A 23496-nucleotide genomic window follows, 5' to 3' on the forward strand; every position below is an offset into this window, starting at 1 on the left:
GCCAGCCAGCCCTGCCCCCTGGTGGGCTGAGCTGGCCACACACACACACACACACACACACACACACACACACACACAAATAAATAAAATTAAAATGATCGGGTTGAGTATCTCTTATCTAAATGCTTGAGAGGAAGCCAGGTGAGGTCATGCACACCCATAATTCCAGCACTCAGGAGACAAACGCAGGAGGATCATAGTAATTTTGAGGTCAGCTTGGGTTACATAGTCAGTTTAAGACAAGCCTAGACTACGTAGTGACCTTGTCTCAAAAAAACAAAAAAAACAAAAAAAACAAAGAAAACCTCAAGCAAGCCAAACAACCCAAAATACTTGGGAAAAGAAGTGTTTCAAAAATTTAGGAATCCTTTTTTGGATTTTGGAATATTTGAACATACATAAGGGATGTCAAACTCTGGGCCTCAAGCATGCCAGGAAAGTTCTCCGACACCGAGCTGCACCCCAGCTCCTACACAATATTTTTGTCTACCTGTATTTTGAATGCAACCTGTTGTGGAAGACCTGTGTGGCATTTCTTCTGAGTAACTTCAGTGCTCAGAAAGTTGTTAGAACATGCCAGAGCTCAGGTTTCCATACTAAGGACGTTCATCCTATAGTTTGAGATCAAAAGGAAACCTCTCTAAAACATTTCTAGCTTGTCACATAAGGAGTGTCAAAGCCCTCATTCTGTTCTAGCAGTAAATAAATAACACAATAAACCAAAAGCCATCTGCAGGAGAGCTGTGGTCACAGGGCAAACTGTGGCCCCCAAACCTGAAGAGGGAGCCTCGGAGAGTCACAGTCTGCAGCAGCTGGGGGCTGGGTCTCAGGGCTTCCTGGAGGCTCAGGCTTGTGGCCAGGCCCAAACTTCAGTGAGTTTTCCCCACAGAGACTACCAGCTTCTGATAAAAACTCAGAGGAAAGCTCCCTCCTGCAACCTGCAGGGGAAAAGCTGCTGTTTCAGAAGATCCAAAGCATAAATAAAGAGTGAAATAAAACACAGACAAAGGGCAATGGGGAGCCCAAGCTTTGGCAGATGGGAAGGCGACTAAGAGATGACATGGAGCAGGGCGGGGAGGGGGGTGCAGGAAGAATGAAGATGCCCTAGGTGCATAGGCCAGCTCCCCACGATGGCTGCATTTGTTACGTGCCATGCGCTGATCAGAAAAAGGAAAAGAGGAGAAAGGAGGAGAGACAAGAGGAGGAAGGAGAGGAAGATGCCTTTGGGAACATGGTTCCCAAACAGGCCTGCATTGTTCCCCAGGCAAGCCCCCTGCAGGGAAAGACGACTGTTAATGTGGTTGAACAGCTGGGCTTCTTACCCGGCTCTGGACACTGCACGACATAGGCTATTTCATTGATGATGAGTTTAAATTCTTTCATTAGCAAAACATCCATCAAGGTTGAAGCTGGAATCTCACTGCCATCTGAAAGACAAAATGTGCTATGAAATCTCCACTGTACAATAGTATGAAGCATTTTTCAACACAGAGAAAATTACTCATTCAGGTGTGTCTCATTTGCTTTGGGGGCAGCGCCTCAAATTCAATCGCCAGTGTCACCGAGGACTTCCTCCCTGGCCGCGCTACCTGCCATGCCACTGGACCAGCAGGATAGCAGGGCCCCCTCAGCTACTCCAGCAGCTGGACTGGAAGCCAGTTAATGTGCCTGGTGACGCCGTATGTACGAGGTCACACATAGCTGCAGGGCGTAGGAGCTCCTCCCAGAGAGCCAGGGCAGCCAGGCCTGGGTGCCCAGCTTGACTGCACCGCAGCCATCCTGGGTCGTGATCCTCAGGGCTGCCCCAGAGGACCTCAGCTTTGTGTTCCCCACATAATCTCCCAGGCCCCTGTAAACAGGCAGACAGATGGAAGACAGAGCCTGGCACCCGGGGTCCTGCCATGTCAGTGCCCAGCATGTGCCTCACCTCTTGCAGTTAGGTTGAGATGCTCAATCTGGTGTGGAAGAGGTTACTTTTATCCTGATTATTATAAAAGCCTCCTCCTCCTCCTGACCTCAACTGCAGGAGCTGTGATTCGCTGCCACCCAAAACACAGGGCTGTAGAAGTGGTGATAAACTGTGTGCTGTGCCAGCTTGGGTCTGACTTGTGCTTTTGTCCCCAAGTTCTCATCCACTGGGACAGAGCCCATCGGGCAACCCTGGGCTGCCTGGGTCTCCGCAGTGGTCTTTGTCCCGTTCTTCCTTCCTCTGAGCTCGGCAACATGAGAGCCTACTGATGACTTTTTGCTTGCACCCGGGCACCCGACTGGCCCATGAATGTACACAGTGTGGACATTTTTAAAAGCTTTTTCTTATTCTTAGTCTCTGTAGACAACTGATTTGCGCTAGCTAAAATTGCCACCACCACACTGGCCTCACTAAGTGGCAAGAATGATGGGTTAAATATGTTCAAAGTGAGGGGGAATCATAATGATATTTTTTACTGTAATAATTTTTTTTAATTTAAGAATACCATACATTTTACTCATTGTACACTTCTCTTCCACTGATTCTCTTTATTTCTTATTAGTCTGTGTGTGCAGCACGTAACGCTTATGCCCCTTGTGTGGAGTGGGTGCGAGGACAGAACACATTTCCTTTCCTTTTCATCCCCTTTCCCTCTGTGTCCTCCACCTCACTCTCTCTCTATCAAAGCTTTATCTTGTCTTCCTACTTCTTATTAACTTGGGTTTTGCTCGTTATTTACTATTTGGGTTTCTCATATAAGAGGAAACATGCAATAGTTAAGGTCATACATGTGACTTGTTTCAGTTAATTTTGTGGTCCCAAGAGGCATCCAGTTTCTACAAATGACTCAAGTTTATCCTTCTTTATGGCAGAGTCGTGCTACACGATGTGCAAATACCATTCTCTATACCTGTTTATCTAGTGATGGACATGCAGTTGCTTCCGTGGGTGTGCATGTCACTACGATATGATCTCATCAACTCTTTTAGGAATATATTTAGAATAGGAATAGCTGGGTCAAGCGGGACTTTTCGCTTTTGGAGGAATCTACAGACTGATATCCACTGTGGTTGTGCTAGTCTATTCCCAGCAAAACCTGTAGAAGGGTTCCTTCTTCCCCACAGCCTTACCATTAAATTTCCTGGCAAGGGCCATTCTATCTGGGGTGAGGTGTGATCTCAGTGTGATCTGAATTTGCATCCCTCAAATGGCCAGTGATGCTGAGCATTTCTTCACATATTTATCAGCGATTTGTCCTTCTGCTGTGTAGTCTCTATTTCATGTGCCTACTTCTGATTGCATCTTTTATTTTAGAGTGCTGGAGTTCTAGATATGAGTCTTTTGTCTGAGGAATAGCTGGCAATTTTTTTCCCATTCTGTAGGTTTTCTTTTTTGCTCTGCTGGTTGTTTCTTGTGCTGTGCAGAATCTTTTTAAGTTGACAGGATCCCATTTGTTGTATTCTCAGAACTATTTCCTGTGTAGCTGGACTTCTGTTCCGAATACCCTTGCTTAGGCTCATGACCTGTTTCACCTTCTAGAAGATTCTGTGGTTTTGTTTTAACATGTAGTTCTTTGATCCCTTTTTTTGCTTTTTTTTTTTTTTTTTTTTTTTTTTTTTTTTTTTTTCCAGAACTGGGGATTGAACTCAGGCCTTTGCACTTGCCAGGGAAGTGCTTATTCCACTGAGCCATCTCCCCGGCCCCCTTTGATCCCTTTTGATTTTAGTTTAGTACATAGTGAGATATACGGGTACGGCTCTAATCTTCTGCATGTGGATAGCCGATTTTCTCAGCTCCATATATTGAAGAGGTTGTTTTCCTTCAGTGTGTATTTTAGGCCCCTTTGTCAAAGATCAGCTAGCTGAATGTGCCTGGGGCTGTTTCTGTGTCTTTTATTCTGCTCCACTGATACCTTGGGTCTGTTTTGTGCCAGTACCATGCTGTTTTTAATCACAGTATCTTTGTAATATAACTTTACGTCCAGGGCCGTGATGCCTGCTGCTTTGGTCTTCTTACTCAGGATCATCTTTGCTATGCTGGGCCTCTTCTGGTTCCATGTGAATTTGATGGTTGTTTGCTCCAGTTCTGTGCAGAGTGCTGTTGGTATTTGATTGGGATTGCTTTAGCTCTGCATAGCAATATTAGAAGTGTGGCCATTTAAAAAAATTATTTATTTATTTGTTTGTTACAGGATCTGGCTATGCAGCCCAGACTCATAGTGATCCTCCTACCTCAGCCCCCCCAGCACTGGGATTACAAGTGTGTGTCACCACACCAGGTTCCATGGCTGGCACAGCATGCGATACCAGGGATTGAGCCCATGTTCTTGCACTTGCCAGGCAGGCGCTCAGGCCACTGAGCTATCTCCCCAGCCAGTGTGGGCCGTTTTAATTGTGTTCGTTTCACCTACTTAGGAAGAGAGGGTATGTTCCACTTTCTAACATTTTCTTTCCTTCTTCGGTGTACTGTAGTACTGTAGTTTTGATTGCAGAGGTCTTTCACCTCTTTAGGTGAATTCTTAAGCGTTTAACTTTTCTTGGTGCTATTGTGAATGGAATGTCTTTCCTAATTTCTTTCCCAGTGGGCCACATTTCCTATATCTGGTGACTCTTAGTTCTGGACCCAGCAGATGTTTTTCTAACGACTACCCGTCATTGCTGCTGGTAGCTGTAGAAAACTGCCCCAAACCTATTCCTTTTTCCCACAGGCATCTCTAACTGCTCCATAAACACTTTCTTCAGAGATCCACTCAGTCTCAAGAGGTTGGCTTGAATACTAGGATTGTTCCAGAAAAAAAAATCACTTTCAAATTTTTAATGTTAGTGTACTTTGCTTAGTTTCTCAGATAGCCTGGTTTTGTTACTTTTTTTTTTTTTTTTTTAATGGAACTTTAACATAATTTGGTGATGAGAAAACAAACAGGCTGAACAACAAGTAGAAATGGGCCCGGGCCTCTCTGCCGTCCTCTCTCCTGATCTGTCTATATGGGATCGTGTGAACTGCAGTCTAGGAAGGGACTGGGTCTGTCTTCTCCCTGCCAGTGGCCTGGTCAGCTGCAGTGGGCCGTGGGCCTCAGGGAGGCCTGGTGTCTGCTGGATGCTGGTTCTGTGCTTCCTTGTCACAGACAGAGCCACTCCAGTCTGCACCTGGCCTCTTCTTAGACTCGGGTTCTTTGGGGTGAGATCATTTTCCCAAGAATTGCCAAATAATTCAACCCACACAACAGGCAAAACTGAGACAAGCTCAGTGCATGGTAGGCAAGGCCAAATGTACACAGGGAAATTCTACCCACAGAATCGCTTACAAAAACATCAGCAACCCACTCATCAGTGTCGCTAACTTTCCAAGTACCATTCGAAAATTCACTGAAGTAACTTCAGATCAGCCTCTAAGGTTATAATAGAAAGGAGTCACCTGAGTTCTACAAATATATGAACAGCAGGAATGGACATGAAACTACATAGACATTGTGAGGGACTAATGATAGAATTTTTTTGTGTATTCTTCAGCAAGACTCCATTTAAACCAAATAAGCATTTCAGCCAGTACAAAAAGCTACTTTTCTCTAAATCTCCCTATTACTTTCTGCTGTTTCTTTCTTTGTGCTTTCTTTTTCGTTTGTTTTGCTTTTGGAGACAGGGTCTCCTTAGGTAGTCCAGGGTGATCTTGAACTTACTATGTAGACTAGGCTGGCCTCACAGTTGGAGCAATCCTCCCCCTCAGCCTCCTAAGTGCTGGGATTACAGGCATGCACTGCCATGCCTAGCTGTGCCTTCTGTTTCCAAAGTTATTTTGTTTTTGATTAAAGCAGAGTAAACACTGATCATGGTTTTTAGCTCCCTTATTTCATGCATTCAGTGAATATCGAGCACGACCATAGCCCAGCGCTATGAGTTCTGGGCAGGCCTGTCTGCCCTTGGAGCTAGGAAGCCAGGCGCAGTCCCCAAAGGCTGGCCCAGGCCCAGCACAATGCCTTCCCCTGGGTGACAGCTGTCTGATTCATGATGAGGGGCAGGTGGGACGCCCCTGGCGGCCACAGGCTGACTCGCTCTGTGCTCTGACCCCTGTATCGGCGCGAAGGCTCCCATCAGGTGAACGTAGAGTCCTTCCAGCAGAGGCACCGAGCCTTTCCACTCTGCACCTTGACTTCAGGGGCACAGCTGCTGAAGTACTTAAACCTACACTGAGCCCGTCTGATTGCTTTCCTTCATTCAGTGGAGCTAGTATTTCGTAATCACGCTGATGTGTACCACAAGGTCTCAGTGGAGGACAGCCAGCTACTTCTTACATCATGAATTACAGAAAGCAGTTCTTTTTAGAAAAAAAAGAACCAAAACAAAAGGTCAAGAAGCAGCAGCCTTTGGATAAAGTTGTAAAACACATGTGTGCGCGCACACACACACACACACACACACACCCCACACATATTCCCATACCTGCTGTGAAGATGGCCGCGGTTTTCACCCCTTTGTCTTCACGGTGTAGGTCTTGAAGGAAGGACCCAACTGTGGACAACATTGGTTTGACTACGAATCGACAACGCTCTTTTCTGGATGGCAAAGTGAGGGTAATCAAAGGAAGGCCATGTCTATAATTAACTGTTACTTCTGTTAAGGGAAAAAAAAAAAAGGAATAGAAGTAATTTGCTCAAAATACTTTAAGAATTCTAAAAAGAATGCTTAAATACAGAGTCCTTAGCGCTCTGAATGCCTGTACCACTCTGCCTGGGTGTACTGAGCCTGTGTCCTGGTGCAAGTTGGTGTAGAACCCGCCTCGGGAACATGTACTACGCCCTGTGCCACGCTGCGGCATGATGATCTGCCCACCATCTAAGGTGTATCTAGAAGAGCAAAGCTCACCATCAGAGGGCACCACGGTGCTGGAGAGGTGCGACGGAGGGTGACTCAGGTTTCCATATAGCCTCACACACCAAACCTACAAAAGAGATGAATTCTTTTACTTAAGAGTGGGAAAGCGGGGTCAGGGAGATGGCTCAGTGGAATAAGCGCTTCCCTGGCAAGCGCAAGGGCCTGAGTTCAATCCCCGGTTCTGAAAAAGAAAAAGAAAAAAAAAAAGAGTGGGGAAGCTATAATATAGAAGATTTCTTTTAACTTGATGTGACCATCACTATAAAAATTCAGTTTCCCACATATATGATATGATGAAGAAAATACAGCAAATAGTAAATTTTAAGAACATTATGATGGTAAAGGACACACTGCCGTGTGTCTCCCTCAGAATACCTCCCCCCGCGACCTTGAACCCACTCATCCTGTCCTCACCACCTTCTGCAGCAGCTCTGGACGCCCTATTTCCTGAGGGTCTTTAGCTGCACTGCTGTGCTTGCCTTGATGTCCTGAACTGACTCAGAACACTTTCCGTTCTGGGTCATTTCGAATGCGAGAAGGAGCCAGCATTTTCACAGTGCCAGACCCACTAAGTAAAGCAGATACAGACACAACATCATGTTTTTATTGCACAGAAATTCCCACAAATATTTGAGCCACGAGGGTGATCTAAAAACAATGAAGGAGGGTCAGGGAGACGCTTCGGTGGTCTTAGCACCGGCCTAGAAAGTGCAAGGATTTGGGTTCAATCCGTGGTACTGCGTGCCACACCGACCCCGTGCTGTGCTGGACACTGAGACCGGGCTTGGTGGCATACGCCTCTAATCCCAGCGCTGGGGAGGCTGAGACAGGAGGATCACTATGAGTCTGAGTTGCATAGTGAGATGCTGTATCAAATAAATAAATCTCATCAAAAATGAATGTTTTAAAATGTAGGATTTCCAGGAAGGTGGTAGAGCAGTGAGCAGCAGAGAAAGTACATCTTCAAGATTTGGTGTCCAGATGCTGGAATATAGCAATGTGAGGAAGAGAAGAAGGAGGGAAGTGGGTTCCTGGGTCCAGTGGGCATCTGAAGCAACAATTAAAGCCCATAGGGAGAGCAAAGTGAGACTTTATGGAAAAGGAAAGATGTGGCAGGGCGTGCTTCCTCCCTGAGTTCCGACTCACTGTGGGGGAGGGGCGGCTACGGTGACCACTGGGGACCCCAGAAACCTCCACAGGGAAACACACTAGTGGAATGGAACAGTGGATGCAGCAGACTGTTGATGAGTTATCTGGGTTTAGATGCCCCCCAGCAGAGAACAATCTGCCAGTAGCCATCTTGAAAAGAGGCCAGCTGAGCTCAGAACTTAGAACAGCTGCAGGCTGCTCTACCTAGTGGCTCCCAGTGACAGGGTCAGGGACCCACGTTCAAGCAGGCAGAAGGCACTCAGACTGCTACAGGCTGAGCAATTCAGGTCTCAGCCTCACAGCCAGAAATCAGCCTAAACTCCAGTAGTGCTAAAGGCGCAGGCTCATTCTGATTCTGCCCTACCCCATCATAAAGCTACAGCTGGCTTGCTGGGATTAACTAACTCAGATCTAGACTCTGCCCACGCTGTCCACCAGTAACAGCAGAGACGTGCCTTCGAGTGGACACTTTTTTCTTCTTTCTTTTTTCTCTTTTCTTAATAGCTTGTTCTTGTTTTTATGAGTGTAAACATGGATTCTAGTATTTTTTTGTTCCATTCGGTTCTCTCTTATTTGTTCTCTTTCCCGTCTGTCTTCTTCAGCAGTTCTCCAAAGTTTGTATGATCTTCCTTTGTTCCACTTCCTTTCTTATAATCTCTTCCTCTTCTATTTCTCTATTTCGTCCTAACTGCCTTTAAATTTTCTTCTCTAAGAGTAAAACTGCCATATTGAGGGTTTATTTGCTGCATACTATTTTCTGACTCATTTTAGATTTTGTTATAAGACAATATATTAATAATTACCTGTTTGTCACTTCACATGCTGTTTGATTCTACTGTCATCACTGACTGTACCACTTTAGCCAAGCTGACATAGTGCTCTAATCACTTATTCTTCCTGGTATGCCAAGACTGAGAATGCCTGAGGGGCATAAACAATACTACAAGCCAGTTCCAAAGAACCAGGAGCTGGACCGCGTAGACAGCAGCTTTTTATCCCCAGCAAGATGAAAAGATAGGATCTTGCAACAGACTAAAAACTCAAAGGCAGATACATCTGGAAGACATTCCTGAAAAGTAGTCATTTCCTGAGGGTTCTAAATACTGGAAATAATGCTACTTGCTATAGTGAATTGATAAGCATCAACCCAGGAATGAAACTAAAAAAATACAAAATGAGAAGATACTTAAGCAAGATAGAATACCAGACATCCAGCTCACCAAAGGCAAACCTACAGGACAATGAGGTGAAAAAACTCAAAAGCAATTCACTTGGACTCTTTGAAGTGGTAACAGTGGAAGTAAAAAAGATGAATGAGGCTCTAGAAAAAAATCATGTTAGAAATAATTCCTGGCATGGTAAAGGAAGTGGACATACAATAAGTAAAGCATATAGAACTTCAATTAGCTATGATCAAAAAGAAATCTACACCAAGATTTAATATATAATAGTCAAGATTCCAGAAATTCAGCACAATAAGAGAATATTAAAAGCTGTTGCAGAAAAGACAAAAAAAATCTACAAAGGAAAGCCCATCAGAATCATAGATGACTCCTTACTACAAAACCCTCAAGGCAAAGGGCTTGAAGTACAGTATTTTAAGCCCTAAAAAGAAAGAAAGAAAGAAAGAAAGAAAGAAAGAAGGAAAGAAAGAAAGAACGAACTTCCTACACAGATTGATGTGCCACACAAAACTATCTTTCAAAATTGATGGAGAAATAAGAAACTCCCATGACAAAGAACACTCAAAGAAATTCATGAATATTACACCACCACTCCAAAAGGATATCCTAAAAAGATATAACAAGAATTATATCCCAGCGGCCGGGGAGATAGCTCAGTGGAATAAGTGCTTGCCTGGCAAGTGCAAGGTTCTGAGTTTGATCCCTGGTACCACAAAAAAAAAAAAAAAAAAAAAAAAAGAATTATATCCCAACAGATATAATCCATGAATCCCAACAGAATGCATACATCAGCCAAGGCAAGTAATTAAGCAGAGGAAGGGAGGGGGACAAGACAGGAAAATAACATGACCAGAATAAGTCAGTACATATTAGTTATAACCATCTATGTTCATGGTCTCAATATACCAATACAAAGAAACAGATTTGTAGAATGAATCAAGAAGCAAGATTCAACAAAATACTGCATACAAAAGCCACATTTAATACAAAAATAAATTAATAAACTGAAAATCAAATTAGTAAACTGAAAAACAATACTTCAAGTGACAGGAACCCAGAAGAAAGCAATGGTAGCTATTCTATTTTCAAATAAAGTGGATTTCAAGCCAAGTCTGATTAAGAGAGACAAAAAAGGTCAACACATATTTGTAAAAGAATAATCTAAAAGGAAGAGATAATAATTATAAACATACATGCACCAAATAACAGCAGATTCAAATATATAAAACAAATATAAATGAACATGAAAAAAATCAAATCAGCACTAAGAGAATTATAATGGGGACCTCAATACCCCACTGTCACAAATACATGAATTGGACAAAAAATATTAAAAAAGAAATACAAGAACTAAATCAATACAACATAATGAAATTTATGGAGCACAGTGAAAGCAGTCCTTCTAGGGAGATTTATGATGATGAATTCCCATATCAGGAAAACAGAATGAATTCAAACGAACCTCCCAATGTTGAAGCTCAAGCTTCTAGGAAAAAGGAAGAGCAAGTCTAGCACAAAGTTCTTATGAGGGAAGAAATTATAAAGATCAGAGGAGAAATTAATGCAATGGAGACTAAGAAAACAGTACAATGAATCAAGGAATTGAAGAGTTGGTTCTTTGAAAGATTAAATAAAATTGACAATCTGAGTATTTTAGTTTTCAATGAAGAGGTCTCACACTCATAAAAAGGAGGTCAAAGACGATATCAAAAGATGGAAGGATATCCCTTTTTCTTGGGTAGGAAAAAACAATATAGTAAAAATGGCCATACTTTCAAATTTTAATACAGATTTAATGCAATCCTGATCAAAATTCCAATAGCACACTTCACAGAAAACTAAACCTAGACTCAGGTCTATCAGCATGCACTAAACTAAAATCAAAATGGATCAAAGATCTAAGTATTAAAACAGAAACATTAAATTTGATCAAAGAGAGAGTATGTACAATTCTTAAAGACATTGGTGTAGGCAAAGACTTTATGAACAAAATCCCAATCACAGGAGAAATATTACTACGAATTAACAACTGGTGTCTCATCTTAACATAAAGTTTTGCACAGAAAACAACATCAACAACAAAAATCAATACAGTGAAAAGACAACCTACAGAGTGGGAAAAATCTTTAGCCAGTTTTTTATCAATGGAGTATTATCTAGGACATATAAAGAACTGAAAAAAAATCAGATCCATCAAATTTAAAGAACCAATCAAAAAATGGGCATCTGAGATGAATACACACTTCTCAGATGAAGTGGAAATGATAAATATATGAAAAAATGTTCAATATCCCTGCTGATTCCAGTGATGCAAATTAAAACAACACAGAGCTTCCATCTCACTGCAGAAATAATGGCTCTTATCAAGAAATCAATAACAAATGCTGGTGGAGCTGTGGGGGAAAAGCAACCCTTCTCCACTGTTGTTGGGAGCATAGATTGGTGCACCCACTGTGGAAATCAGTGTGGAGATTCCTCAGAAAACTAGGATTAGAGGTCCCACTGGCCCATATTTCCCCTTCTTGGTGTCTTCTCAAAAGAATTAAAATCATCATACCACAGCAATATATGTGTGCCCACATTTATAGCAGCATAGTTTGTAATAGATAAATCTTGGAAGTAACCATCAAGTGATGGATATATAAAGATTTAATACAGTGGAGTACTACTCTGACAAAAAAGAAGCATAAAGACATTTCTAGTTAAGTGAATGCACCTTGAGACCATACTTGGGGCCATAGTGAAATACACTGGGCACACACATGTTCAAATAGTCTCTGGCGTGAGAAACTGAAAGTGTAACTAAGAACCAAATGTATTATAGATATTGTGAAATAGGAAGAAAATGTTCAAGTAGGGGACTGAGGGAGGGATGGGGGAAAGGAAGGAAGAGAAAAGGAAAAAGGAGAACAGAAGGAAAAACTGCAGTCAAATCTTTTGTAATAAGGAGAGGAAGAAAGACTGAAGAGAGAACAGAAAATGAGGACAAAGCAAAGAATCAAAATATATCGTGTACAGGTACAATGTTTTTATGTATTTGGTACAGGGTCTCACTAGGCAGCTCAGACTCGGAGTGATCCTCCTGTTTTCAGCCTCCCCAGCACTGAGATTGCAGGCATGCACCACCACGCCTGGACTCAGGTACAAATTTTCTGTGATAAATGTGATCATTAGGCATACCTAAAATGTATGAGTAAAATTAAAAGTAGAAATTTATTATAGCAAAAGATGTACTGTCATGAATCCTCTTCAGAGTATTCAAAATACTCCCCTCACTTCAAAGGTACCTAATCCCATCCTTCTTCACAATGTGTCTTTTACTGCCCTGAGGTTGATGCTACTCCTGTGTCTTCCGTTACGCTCATCCCTGCAGGCAGGCTGTGGAGAAGTGCGCCCTACCTTGGGCACTATGTTTGCCTGCTGCATGCTGCAGTATGTGTGCTGTGGCAGCACAACCGAGGCACTTCTCCAGCTGGTGTGTAAGCGATCCCAAGAGCCTAGAGTTCTGCAATGATTTCTCAGTGCTGATCTTCCTGCAAGGTGGCAATGTAAACAAATGGAGACAAACATACATACTACAGATAACTTCTCAAAGCTTGGCCCCATGCTCTTGGGGCTGATCAGATGCTCAGACCCAGGCCAGAAGGTTTATCAAGGTCCCCAGGTAAGAGCCTCATGAGCATCAGTGTTTGATAAATAGTGCTCCTGGCTGGCTTTCCAGTACTGTAGCTGCCATTCACTACTTGGGTGTATTTAAATTTAAGTTAAACTTAATATTAGAAAATTCGCTTCCTCAGGTAATGCTGACACATTTCAGCAGCTCTCCGTGTCTGGCATGTCAGCACAGGGATGGGGCATTTCCATCACAATGGATAGTTCTACAGGACAGCACTGTGCAGTCTACACTGGAATGGGGCTGGTTTTTAGGGCTTCTGCTCGTGTCTGAGTTTATAGTTGCATGGTGCATAATGATGGTCAGAGGACATCATGGTGGCACTGGGAGCAAAAATACTGTGGTAGGTGAAAAGCAAACACACCCACGAGGTGACTCTCAGGCACTCGAAGCTGAGAAGGATTTGCACCAGATCTCAGCACCCTGGTGACGATGTGCTGACTGCTTCATATCTGAGTCAGTTTTCTTAATGCATCCCTTCCCCATGGCCTACCATGGACACTCTTGCAAATCCTGATATAACAGAACTTCATTATATACCACATCGTGCAAGTGTTAGGATTTGAGGGTGCATTACTAAACTAATTAGTGGTCAAAAAAGTATCCTCTTGTTATTAAAAATAAAGCCAGCAACAGTGGCTCAGATGATGGTCCAACATGTTCAATATCAAAAGCCTCAACAATAAATGAAACAAAACATTCAAACACATAGTTCTAGTATTAAACACGTCCATTAGTTGCAACAAAACACCATCTGTCACATTAACTGAAAGCCGATCCTTTGAATATTATTTCTAAAATTACAACTCATCACCAAGATGAGAAACACAAAAGTTAATTACTTCTTAAACAATTTATGCAAAGGCTGAAATTTTTAAAATTTTGCCTGAAATCCAGATACACTACCTAGAAAAGTTCAAAAACAAGAATTCAACAGAGTCATTACGGGCATTCCAGAAATGGATCACTAGACATTAAAGGGTTAAAACAGATGTAACTTTCAATGAATAAATAAACAAGTTTGGGTAATGACTATTACATCACCCCTTCGCTTCCCTTCCCTTTTCTTTCCCTTCCCTCCCCTCCCCTCCCCTCCACTTCCACTTCCCCCCTTTCCCTCTCCCTTCCCCTTCTCCTCCCCTTCCCCTACCCCTCTCCTCCCCTCTCCCTTCTCCTCCCCTCCCCTCCTTCCCTCTCTCCTCCCCTCCTCTCTCCTCTCCTTTTCTTTCCTGACAGGGCCTTGCTATGCAGTGCAGGCTGGCCTGGAGCCCATAGTGGCCCTCCTGTCCCTGCCTCCCAGATGCTAGGATGACAGGAGGACACAACCCTGCCCAGCTACAATGCTTTTCCTTTTAATGAAACAGAAAAATGTATCCACTGCAAATACATCAGAATTAATTCTCTATCAAAATATTTCTTTTTAAAGGTTTGATATAGAAATGGCTCTCCTTTATGAAAGTCCCAGAGAAAACTCTGGGGTGTGAAGGTCACAGCCGGTCCCTTTGCACCACAGCCCTGGGGCACCCCCAGAGGTGGCCACCATTCCAGCTTTGGTGAGCCTCAGGTCAGGCTTCTCTCTTCGTGTTATCACCTTTCACTGACTTCAGTTCCGTGCCTAAGGCCACATCATGCTAAAGACCACGCCAGGCTGCTGGACTCCCACTTCAGGAGTCTCTGATCACTAAGTACCTAGCCCTGGGCAGAGCTGGTGTTTCTGTGTAGGACTGAAGACATCATTTCATTTTTTTTCTTTTCCGTATTTTAGGGAAGGGTCTACAGGGTGTTCAGGGTCTCACTACTAGATTGGACTTGTAGTGATTCTCCTGTTTACAGCCTCCCAAGTGCTGGGATTACAGGTGGGTGCCACCACAGCCAGTCCCAATTGCCATCTCAGCACTGGGGGCAAGGCCAGCACAGCAGGCCCAGGGGATCAAATCCCCGGCTGTTGGGCCTGTTTGCAGGCGCTTTAATCCGCTGAGCTATTTGGCTGGCCCTAAAAACATCATTTTAAAGAGACACCTGTTTGACTATAAGAAAAAGCTGAAAGAAGGCGAAGTGGCCACAGGAAATCAGGAGGACTTTCCAAGCATTCGCACATCTAAGAATTACACAGACTTGTGAAAAACATAGAGTCCTGGGCCCCAACCCAGAGATTTGTTTGATACAGTGGATCTGAGGTAGGAGCAGGGAACCTGCATTTTTAATAAGCCCAAGGTTACCCTGAGGTGGCAGCGAGGGCCACACTCTGAGTGGCTGCGCTCTAGCAGGTCCTTGTCACACCCTTCAGGGCATTTGCTAAATGTCTGTTTTTGCACAAGGACACTTGCCTGAAAATAGCGGACTCCACCGAGGAGTGGATGCCAGCACCGCAACGAGCCAGAGTTCTGTCCCAACGCCCTGCATATGCACACTGTCGGCTGTAACATGCGTATCCCGGGCTGCAGTCCCATGAAGTCCCACATGAACTCTTCGGGGAATTGATCTCTGTCACTTTAGGTAGATCCAGGTGTTAGTAGAACATGTAGCTGGATCACCGCCTGGGGTCAGTTAGCAAGACTTCAGCTGGATTCTCTATCGTTTCAGATTAAGCATCTTTTCAGTAAAGGTTGGACCTCCCTCCACTCAGCATGGCGGGCTAGTTTCATGCTTAAAGCCCTGCTCCACCCCATGCTCCGAAAAAAACATTACGTTTCTCCCTGCACCCAAATGAGAGAGGAACACCATGTGAAAAACAAAGGCAAAGAGGAGGGCAGGCTAGGGACTGGGTTCTGCACAAAGAGAATGTTTCTGTGGAAATTAAATGCCGTGTGAAGCAGTTTTCCAGCTTGCCGCGCCCCAGCACTGCTCCTTAGCCTGAGCCATCGTGCAAGGTCTTTGCAAGCAGCAGGTGGCCGACAGGCGCGTGAATCCTGCCCACCTGGTAGTGACCCAGCTGGCTTTCCCTTCGGTGGTAATGCTAGTTTTCCTTCCACTCAAAATGTATCTTAGATCCCCATCTCCATGTACATCTAAATTGGTTTTTCCCTTTTATCTGGGTACAACGTCTGCCTGGTTCCTTTAGGTCACAATAGGGCAAATCTTCAACATATGCTTGCTTCTGGGTCTGTGTGGTATAACAAAAGCTACATTTTTAATTTTTGCCTTCAGCTCTTCAGTTCAGTTTTTCTGGTAAAGAATTGCTAAAACTTGTCACTTCCTGAGTGATGCTCATGTGCTGGGAAGCCGCACACCCAAGGACAGCAGTCCTCGGCTCGGCCCCACTGGACCTCACTTTCTGAGTGACAAGTGCCTCCTCTGGTTGGGCAACTCTGGAAGCCCTAGGAACCCGCAGGGGGGCCGCTGGTTGCCAGAAAGACCATGCCTTGATCAGAACCCTCAAATTGCCAGTTCCACTTCCCCCAACTCCGAGAGAGGAGACACTGAGTCAGCATGTCACCCATAGGAGCACCCACAAGGCCCCAGCACATCGGGCTGACAGACGCCCGTGTGCGGGGAAGCTGCACACCCTAGGACAGCAGTCCTCAGCTCAGTCCCGCAGGACCTTGCCCTATGCCCCTCACACAGCTCCTCACTGGCATCCTCTGTGGCTCCCTGTGGCACACCAGTAAGCGGGAGTGAAGCATCTCCCTGCGCTCTGAGCTACTGCCCTGAACTACTGGTGGGCTGGCAGCGCAGAGCCAGGACGTGCAGGAGGCATCCGAAATGGGTACAGTTTCGTGGGACCGAGTCTTAACTTGTGGGGCCTGATGCTAACTCCTGCAAGTGGCAGAAGTGGGTGAAGTTACAGACCCACAGGCAGGGCTAGGGAGCTGGAGAAGCAGTGCCCGGTGTCAGAAATGCTCAGCGGGCAGGAGCAGAGGAGGGGTCCGCAAGGAGGTGTGCTTCTTCTGAAAGCTGTCTCTCGCGATGCACAATAGACGCAACCGAGAGCATGACTCCCTCGGACAGGAAGCACTAAAGTAGCCCCTTCCGAGATCAAGCCAAGCCTACGGCAAGTTCACAGCTTGACTGGAGGCAAGTCTAGTACCAGCCTCCAGGACAGGCGCATCTCGGGTCAGGGTAAGAGGGGATTCCGGGCTCCAGCTGCAGGGCTCCGCCGGGGTAGGGATGGGGGGGGGCACATAAACCTACTAACTGGCACGTAGGGTAAGAGCAGAATAGTGTGATGGACAACTCCCGCTTAGAGCACACACTCCGAAATTCCAATAGATAAGACATTAAAGGTTAAGGAAAACAATTTTGAAGGCTAAGTCACTTGATTGAACACATAAACTAAGACAGCCATCCAAAGCTTTTTTAACATGGCAATGCGTCTTTTACTACAATAATTTTTTGAAAAGTTGCTAAGTTTTCAACATGCCTTTTATCACACCTCACATTTACCTTGGGCAAGGAAAATGTTCACAGAAACAGCTTCGTTTCCTCCTGCTGTAGAGCACACTCCTGTCACCTCAGTGTCCCTCCACAACCTGGCCCACAGCAGAAGTCCGGTACATTTCATGTGAAATGAATGATGAAAATCTTCAAGGCATCAGAGGAAATAACTACTCTAAGATGCCACACTGAAGAAAATCGCCAGGGGCTGGAGGAATCGAAGCACTTTTGAACACACATGGTCATAACTTCCCACAGGCCTTTGGGAAGGACCCACTCCAGGAGGAAGCCAGTCAGACCCCAGCGGAACCAGAATACAAGAGAAAGCTGCCATGACTCAGTGGTGCCCCTCTCGCTTCCCACAAAGTCCTCATCTCTGAGACGGTGGCTGTGTTTTTAAGATGACCAAGTGACGGTCACTAGTGTAGGCTGCGACCTAACAGGACAGGGACCCATACAGAGGAGAGGGTGACAGACTTCTGCATCCACAGGGGAAAGTTGGTCTGTGCCAGGTGGGGCTCTGAGAACACGAAAGATCTTCAAAGTGTTCAGGAGGAGGCGGAGATGAGGGCAAAGTTCAGACTTGGTCAGGCAAGTTATTAAGTGTGCACATACGTTGGTACATTTAGTTAACAGAATGGTTACTGTGGAGGGGGTAGGGTTTCTAGACTGGTAGAAAAAGTAATAATTATCACAGTTCACACTGATGTATGCCTTCTTGTTCATTTTCTCTCTGCTGTATTATATTTTTCACCATTTCAGCTAAATCAATTCTAAACAACTCTAAATCCTCATTTGTATTTTTATCTTAATAGTACAGATAATAGGATAAATGGATCAGAGTATTAAGATCCTGATAATATAGTATAAAGTTTCTTTTTTCTTTTTTCTTTTTTTTTTTTTTTTTTGGAACTGGGGATTGAACTCACACCTTTGCGCTTGCCAGGGAAGCGTTTATTCTACTGAGCCATCTCCCTGGCCCCAGTATAAAGTTTCTTTTGGGAATTCTCATTTGTATTCTCTCTCTCTCTCTCTCTCTCTCTCTCTCTCTCTCTCTCTCTCTCTCTCTCTCTCTCTCTCTTTTCTCTCTCTCTCCCTCCCTCCTTCCTCTTCCCTCCATCTCTCTCTTCCCCTCCCTCCCTCTTTTTCTGCCATTTCTTTATTTCACGTCTTGTTCTCTCAGTACAATCTCAGATTAGTAATACATAGCATGAACTCAAACAAGCAAACGCTCCTGAGGTCCTGAGTGTGATAGTAGCTTATACATTTGGGCATCTTTGAGGTGACAGCCTCCTGGATGCCGTCCTGGGGAAAGTCTGCTGTGACTCCCAGCCAGCACCTCCTGGATAGAGCTTTCTTACATCACTGAAGGTGCCATCTTTCCTTTATTCCTTTCTTGATGAACTGGCATCATGAACTGCCAGCCATAGTAATGAGAGGACACAGATCTGCCCTACGTCAGTCCTCCACAGAACCCACTGCTGGGGCACAGCAGGTATCACAAAGTCAGCAAGGCCATCACTTCTGTCCCATGCAGCCCTGTCATCTCTATTCCCTCTACCCCTCTGTCCTCATTCAGATCCTCATCATCCCATCCAGAGGATCATGACAGTCCCCTAGTTGGTTTCTCCTAATAGTTCATTCCACATTCCAGTCCACTCCAGTCTCCAGCCATCAATGGAATAAAAATCTCTTTCAGATATGAAGAGTTCTATTTGTCCTCCATTGCAGTGAGGAGTGCCTCCAAGAAAGCTTCCTATGAGTTGATTCTTGTCCATCTCTGCAGCTCCCCTCCTCCCTCAGCCTGGGCATCCTCCTTTCCCCTTCGTTCTCCATGTGAGACAGGCAGAACCCCTGAGGGTCTTGCACTTGGTGCACTTTACGTGCTTCCTGCATTTGCACACTCACTCTCACATATGGGCTTCCCAGGTCCTCCCTTGCGTGGCCACCCCTCACCTTACCCCTCTGCTCTTCCACCCACACTTCCCCTTCCCTTCAACCACAGTAACAGCCCCTCCTCCTCGGTGCTTGACATCCCTCAGGATTCCTCAAACTTCACCCCTTTAATTGTCGCTCTCTCATAGGGTGACCTTTATACCACACACAAGCTGGAGACAGCAGCATACAGATATGCTTTACCATTGCACATTTTAGAGTTCTAAACCCTCCATTAACCTCCCAGTGCTCCGGGACTAGCTCCCCATGGCCAGACCTTTCACAGTGGCTTCTCACGTGCACTTCCTGTCCACTCCTCACACATGACAATCTGGTCTGTCTCCACCTCCGCTCTCCCCCAGATCTCTCCAGAGGTGCCCACATGTTAGCCTCTCCCCTTATTAATTTACCAGAACAGCACTGACGACTTCCCCACTGAACCTCTTCCTCTGCCCCCAGCTTCTCCCCAGATGCTTGCATCAAGTCCAGAGTCATCCTTCCCATCACACTGTCAACTCTTGTCACCGTTCCTATTGTCAGCACCATTGTCCAGGCCACTGTCATCATCCAGCTTCCAAGCAAGTCTGCTCAATTCTACCCTTGCTCCATCCTTGCAAAACCAGAAGTCATCTCTTAAAGTGGGAATGGAGTCACCCCAGTTCTTCAGGTAAGAACACTAATGGATCCCTTTATACTTCACCAAAGTAAGAGCCCTATCATGGCTGTGATGATGACTTGCATGGGTTTTGGGATTGGACAGACATCAGAGTCCATGACTGAATGCTGATGGCTTCATAAGGAGGAGGAAAGTGGGCATGGTGGTGCTTGCCTATAATCTCATCACTCTGGAAGGCTGAGGCTGGAGGGTCATGTGTTCCAGACCAGCTTGGGTAATTTAGCAAGTTTTTGTCTCAAAAAAGACAGACAGACAGACAGACATACTCAGTGCAGAGGCACTGGATACCCAGTACTGTCAAGACAATTAAGCAGGAAGAGACCAGAAGAGAAACATACTATACCTGTATATGCTGGCACTTGTCACATGGTACCCTGCTCTACCTTGAGACCTTGCCAGCTAGCAAGGCATGATCAGATGTAGCCCACATGTGGTGCTGCTGTTTATCAGCCCAGGTAACACAGTAACATAGAGGACAACGGGAGCCGCGTGATACCAACCCCGCTACACGCACCAGTCTCACCTTATTTGGGTCTCCTCCTTTCTCACCATCCTCCTGGTTCTCCCTCAACTCACAGAGCAGTTTTCCCAGACTCCAGGGACACAGCCATGCCTTCTAGCTAGAATATTCTCCTTCTCTCTGAATACCTAAGGGCTTGGCATGCTGCGTTTTACTTATCTTCGTAGCAGTCATATGAGCTACTCTTTTATTTCCCATGCTGCACAGTCAACACCCAGGGCCGAGATGTGTGTTTACTACGACTGACAAACCCGCAGCGGTTATGGCTCTGTGCCCAATGTCCATAGTCACAGCAGGATTCGCCTTTGTGCTGTGCATTCCATGTATCTACACAAGTATCTGAAGACACACATCCACCAGGATAGTGCCATGCAAAATAGATCCACCGCCCCCAAGTTCCAGGTCTTGCCCACTTATCCCTGCCTCTCCCATAACCCCTGGCACACAGAGATCTCACTGCCACCATACTCTGGCCTTTTTCAGAATGCCCTACAGTTGGCATCTCAAAGTACACAGCCCTTACACTGGAAGAACACACTGATGTTCCTCCATGTCTTTTCATGGCTTGGCAGCCCATTTCTTTTGTGTGCTGGATAATATTCCACTGCTTGCAAAGCTACAAATATCTCTGTGCAGTTTACTTCCTGTACCTTAGTGGTTTGACTATGACAGCGCAGGAGGATGCAGCTATCTGAAGTCACATAGTTCCGGAGTGACCACAGCACATCTCTGTGGCTAGAGCCCCTCCTCTGCCTAAAGGCTTCGCGGCGCTGCCACCCTGTGGTGATAGGAAGGAGAGCGGCACCTGGCCCAGGTGCTCCAGTGCCCACAGCTGGGGAGGAAGGGGGCTCTGCAACGAGTCCAGGTGAAGAGGCAGAAAGGGCACTGGGCAGACAAAACTAGAAACCCAGCTCCCACACTACCGAAGCCGCTGAGAAGGGGGGCTTCCAGGCACAAGTCATGTGGACTGCAGGAAAAATGCTAGAGACTGCTGCCACAAGCAAATTTTAAGGAACCACATGGACTCAGTGATGTGGGAAGCAATAGATTAACTGTAAATAATATCCCTTTAGGCCATGCACTCTACTATTTCAGTATATATTCTAACAGAAACACAGTGATGGGGCTGGTGAGATGGCTCAGTGGTCTAAAGCACCTACTTAGACCAAGCTAAGCAAAAGCACAAGGACCGCGGTTCAATCCCCCGGCACCACATGCCAGCCAGCCCCACCCCCTGGTGGGCTAAACTGGCCACACACACACACAAAGTAAATAAAGAAAGAAAGAAAGAAAGAAAAAAGAAAAAAAAAAAGAAACACAGTGAGACAGGAAAATTAATACTCCTCTCTGTTATCATTATTTGTGCTCTAAAATATTTCCCTGCTGAACAGAGGGAGGGAGGGGAGACTATGTGCACACAGTCCTACAGCCTCAGGCTCCACTGAGGCCGGAGAGGAGGGATTGCTGAGTGAACGCCGCAGGGATGGGAACGCGCTCTGGCAGCCAGGCAGCTGTCTGAGACGCGATTTAGTTAGTGTGGGTTACCATCAAATACTGCCTTTTACCATCAAATTACTTCTTTTCCAGTTATGGCATGGGCTACCAGACCAAAAAAAAAAAATTCATTTTAACACTGATAATTTGTGTACTACCTGAGATACATTATAAGATTCATTATGATAACTGTATAATGTGCTACAAAATGTATATTTCAGTCAGATGTATGATGCAGAACCAGAAGCCTGTAAGAACAGTTTATTAAAAGAGAGCTGCAATAAAGCAGTACAGCTTTCTTTTTTATATATATAATGAAGCAAAAAAAAAATTATGAAAGCTTGGAGCTCAGTATGAAGTTCTACAAAAAATCATGATGCACCACAGGATAGAAAACTAATGAATGTGAGGACAGGCTTCAAAGCCAAACACTTACCTACTAAGGAGCTTACGAAGCAGATGGCCCAGCAGCACAGGGTGGCCTGCTTCCTGTGTTCCACCAAAGTGAGGCCCAGGACATGCAGGGACAGCAGGGTTTTAAGCTCTAATGTTTCTCTTCGTTTTTGTACATATATTTACCAAGCTCTCTGTTTAGTGTTTCTTCTGTATTCTTTTTCCTTCCTTTGGTGTGAGATTTTGCCCAATAACTGAGTGGTGCCTTCAGTGAGAGACTTTGGGCAGCAAACCCTCAGTCTACCTCATCATGCCTTTAACCATTCCTGTCCTTTTAGCTTTTGAGTTTTATCTGTTTACATTTATTGTGATTTCAGATATATCTGATTATCTGCCATCTTACTTTGTGCTTTCTAGTTACCCTGATTTTTCTTTGTCTCTTTTGTTTCTCCTTTCTCTGCTAAAATTTTGACTGCGTTTTAAATATCCCCTTATTAGATTTCTTGTTGCTAGGACAAAATACCTAACATCCACAACTTTAAAAGTGAGAGGTTTATTTGGTCCATGGTTTCAGGGGATTAAGTGCATGGTCACCTGGTTCCAAGGCAGGGACATCATGGCAGAAGGGGATGGTGGAGCAAAGCTGCTTAGTTCATAGTGGCCAGAAAGCAGAGTAGAGAGACACTGACAGAATGGAAGGGACCAGGATGAAGACGAAAAATTAGCTTCTATGACCCTTCAGATACACCCAGAAGTACACTATACTAAGCCCTCAGGTGGCTCTCCAGCCAATCAAGTTGTCCATCCAGCTTAATTGTGATAGCCCCTTTATCTCCATCAGATTTGTTCTGTTTGTGGTACCAGGGATAGAACTCAGGACCATACGCTTGCCAGGCAGGCGCTTATGCCACTGAGCTATCTCCCTGGCCTTCTATCAGTTTTGAGATGCGCATTTCCCCCTCCCTTTCATGCTTGCCCTTGACATCCTGAGACATTATGACTTGGCTTGGAATATAGCTTCTCCACTCTACTACCAGGGAGTAATAAGGATCCTAGCATGCAGCAACCACAATTAAGGAGGAATTATTTCCACTGTAATTCTTTAATGTAATTTTTATTAGTTATGTCTTGCTTCTGTTGCCATCATTATTTTTTTAGAACTCCCAAATTGGGCTGGTGAGAAGGCTCAGTGGTCTAAAGTACCTAGTTAGAACAAGCTTAGCAAAGCACAGGGACCACGGTTCAATCCCCCAGCACCACA

The 23496-nt window shown here is 45.0% G+C and overlaps 1 protein-coding gene across 2 annotated transcripts in view; it reads right to left on the reverse strand.

Moving 5' to 3' along the window:
- Mcub (mitochondrial calcium uniporter dominant negative beta subunit) overlaps positions 1 to 23496 on the reverse strand; it is a 105772-nt gene that overhangs the window by 11701 nt on the left and 70575 nt on the right. For both annotated transcript variants that reach the window (XM_023710063.1, XM_023710062.1), the window contains 3 exons: positions 6829 to 6904; positions 6406 to 6576; positions 1323 to 1427 (listed from right to left, as the gene is read on the reverse strand). In XM_023710063.1, coding sequence (XP_023565831.1) covers positions 1323 to 1427; positions 6406 to 6576; positions 6829 to 6904 — 352 coding nt within the window. The remainder of the gene's footprint in view (positions 1 to 1322; positions 1428 to 6405; positions 6577 to 6828; positions 6905 to 23496) is intronic.

This window comes from Octodon degus, unplaced genomic scaffold (genome assembly GCF_000260255.1).
Source record: "Octodon degus isolate 3935 unplaced genomic scaffold, OctDeg1.0 scaffold00016, whole genome shotgun sequence".
NCBI classification, from domain to species: Eukaryota; Metazoa; Chordata; class Mammalia; order Rodentia; family Octodontidae; genus Octodon; species Octodon degus.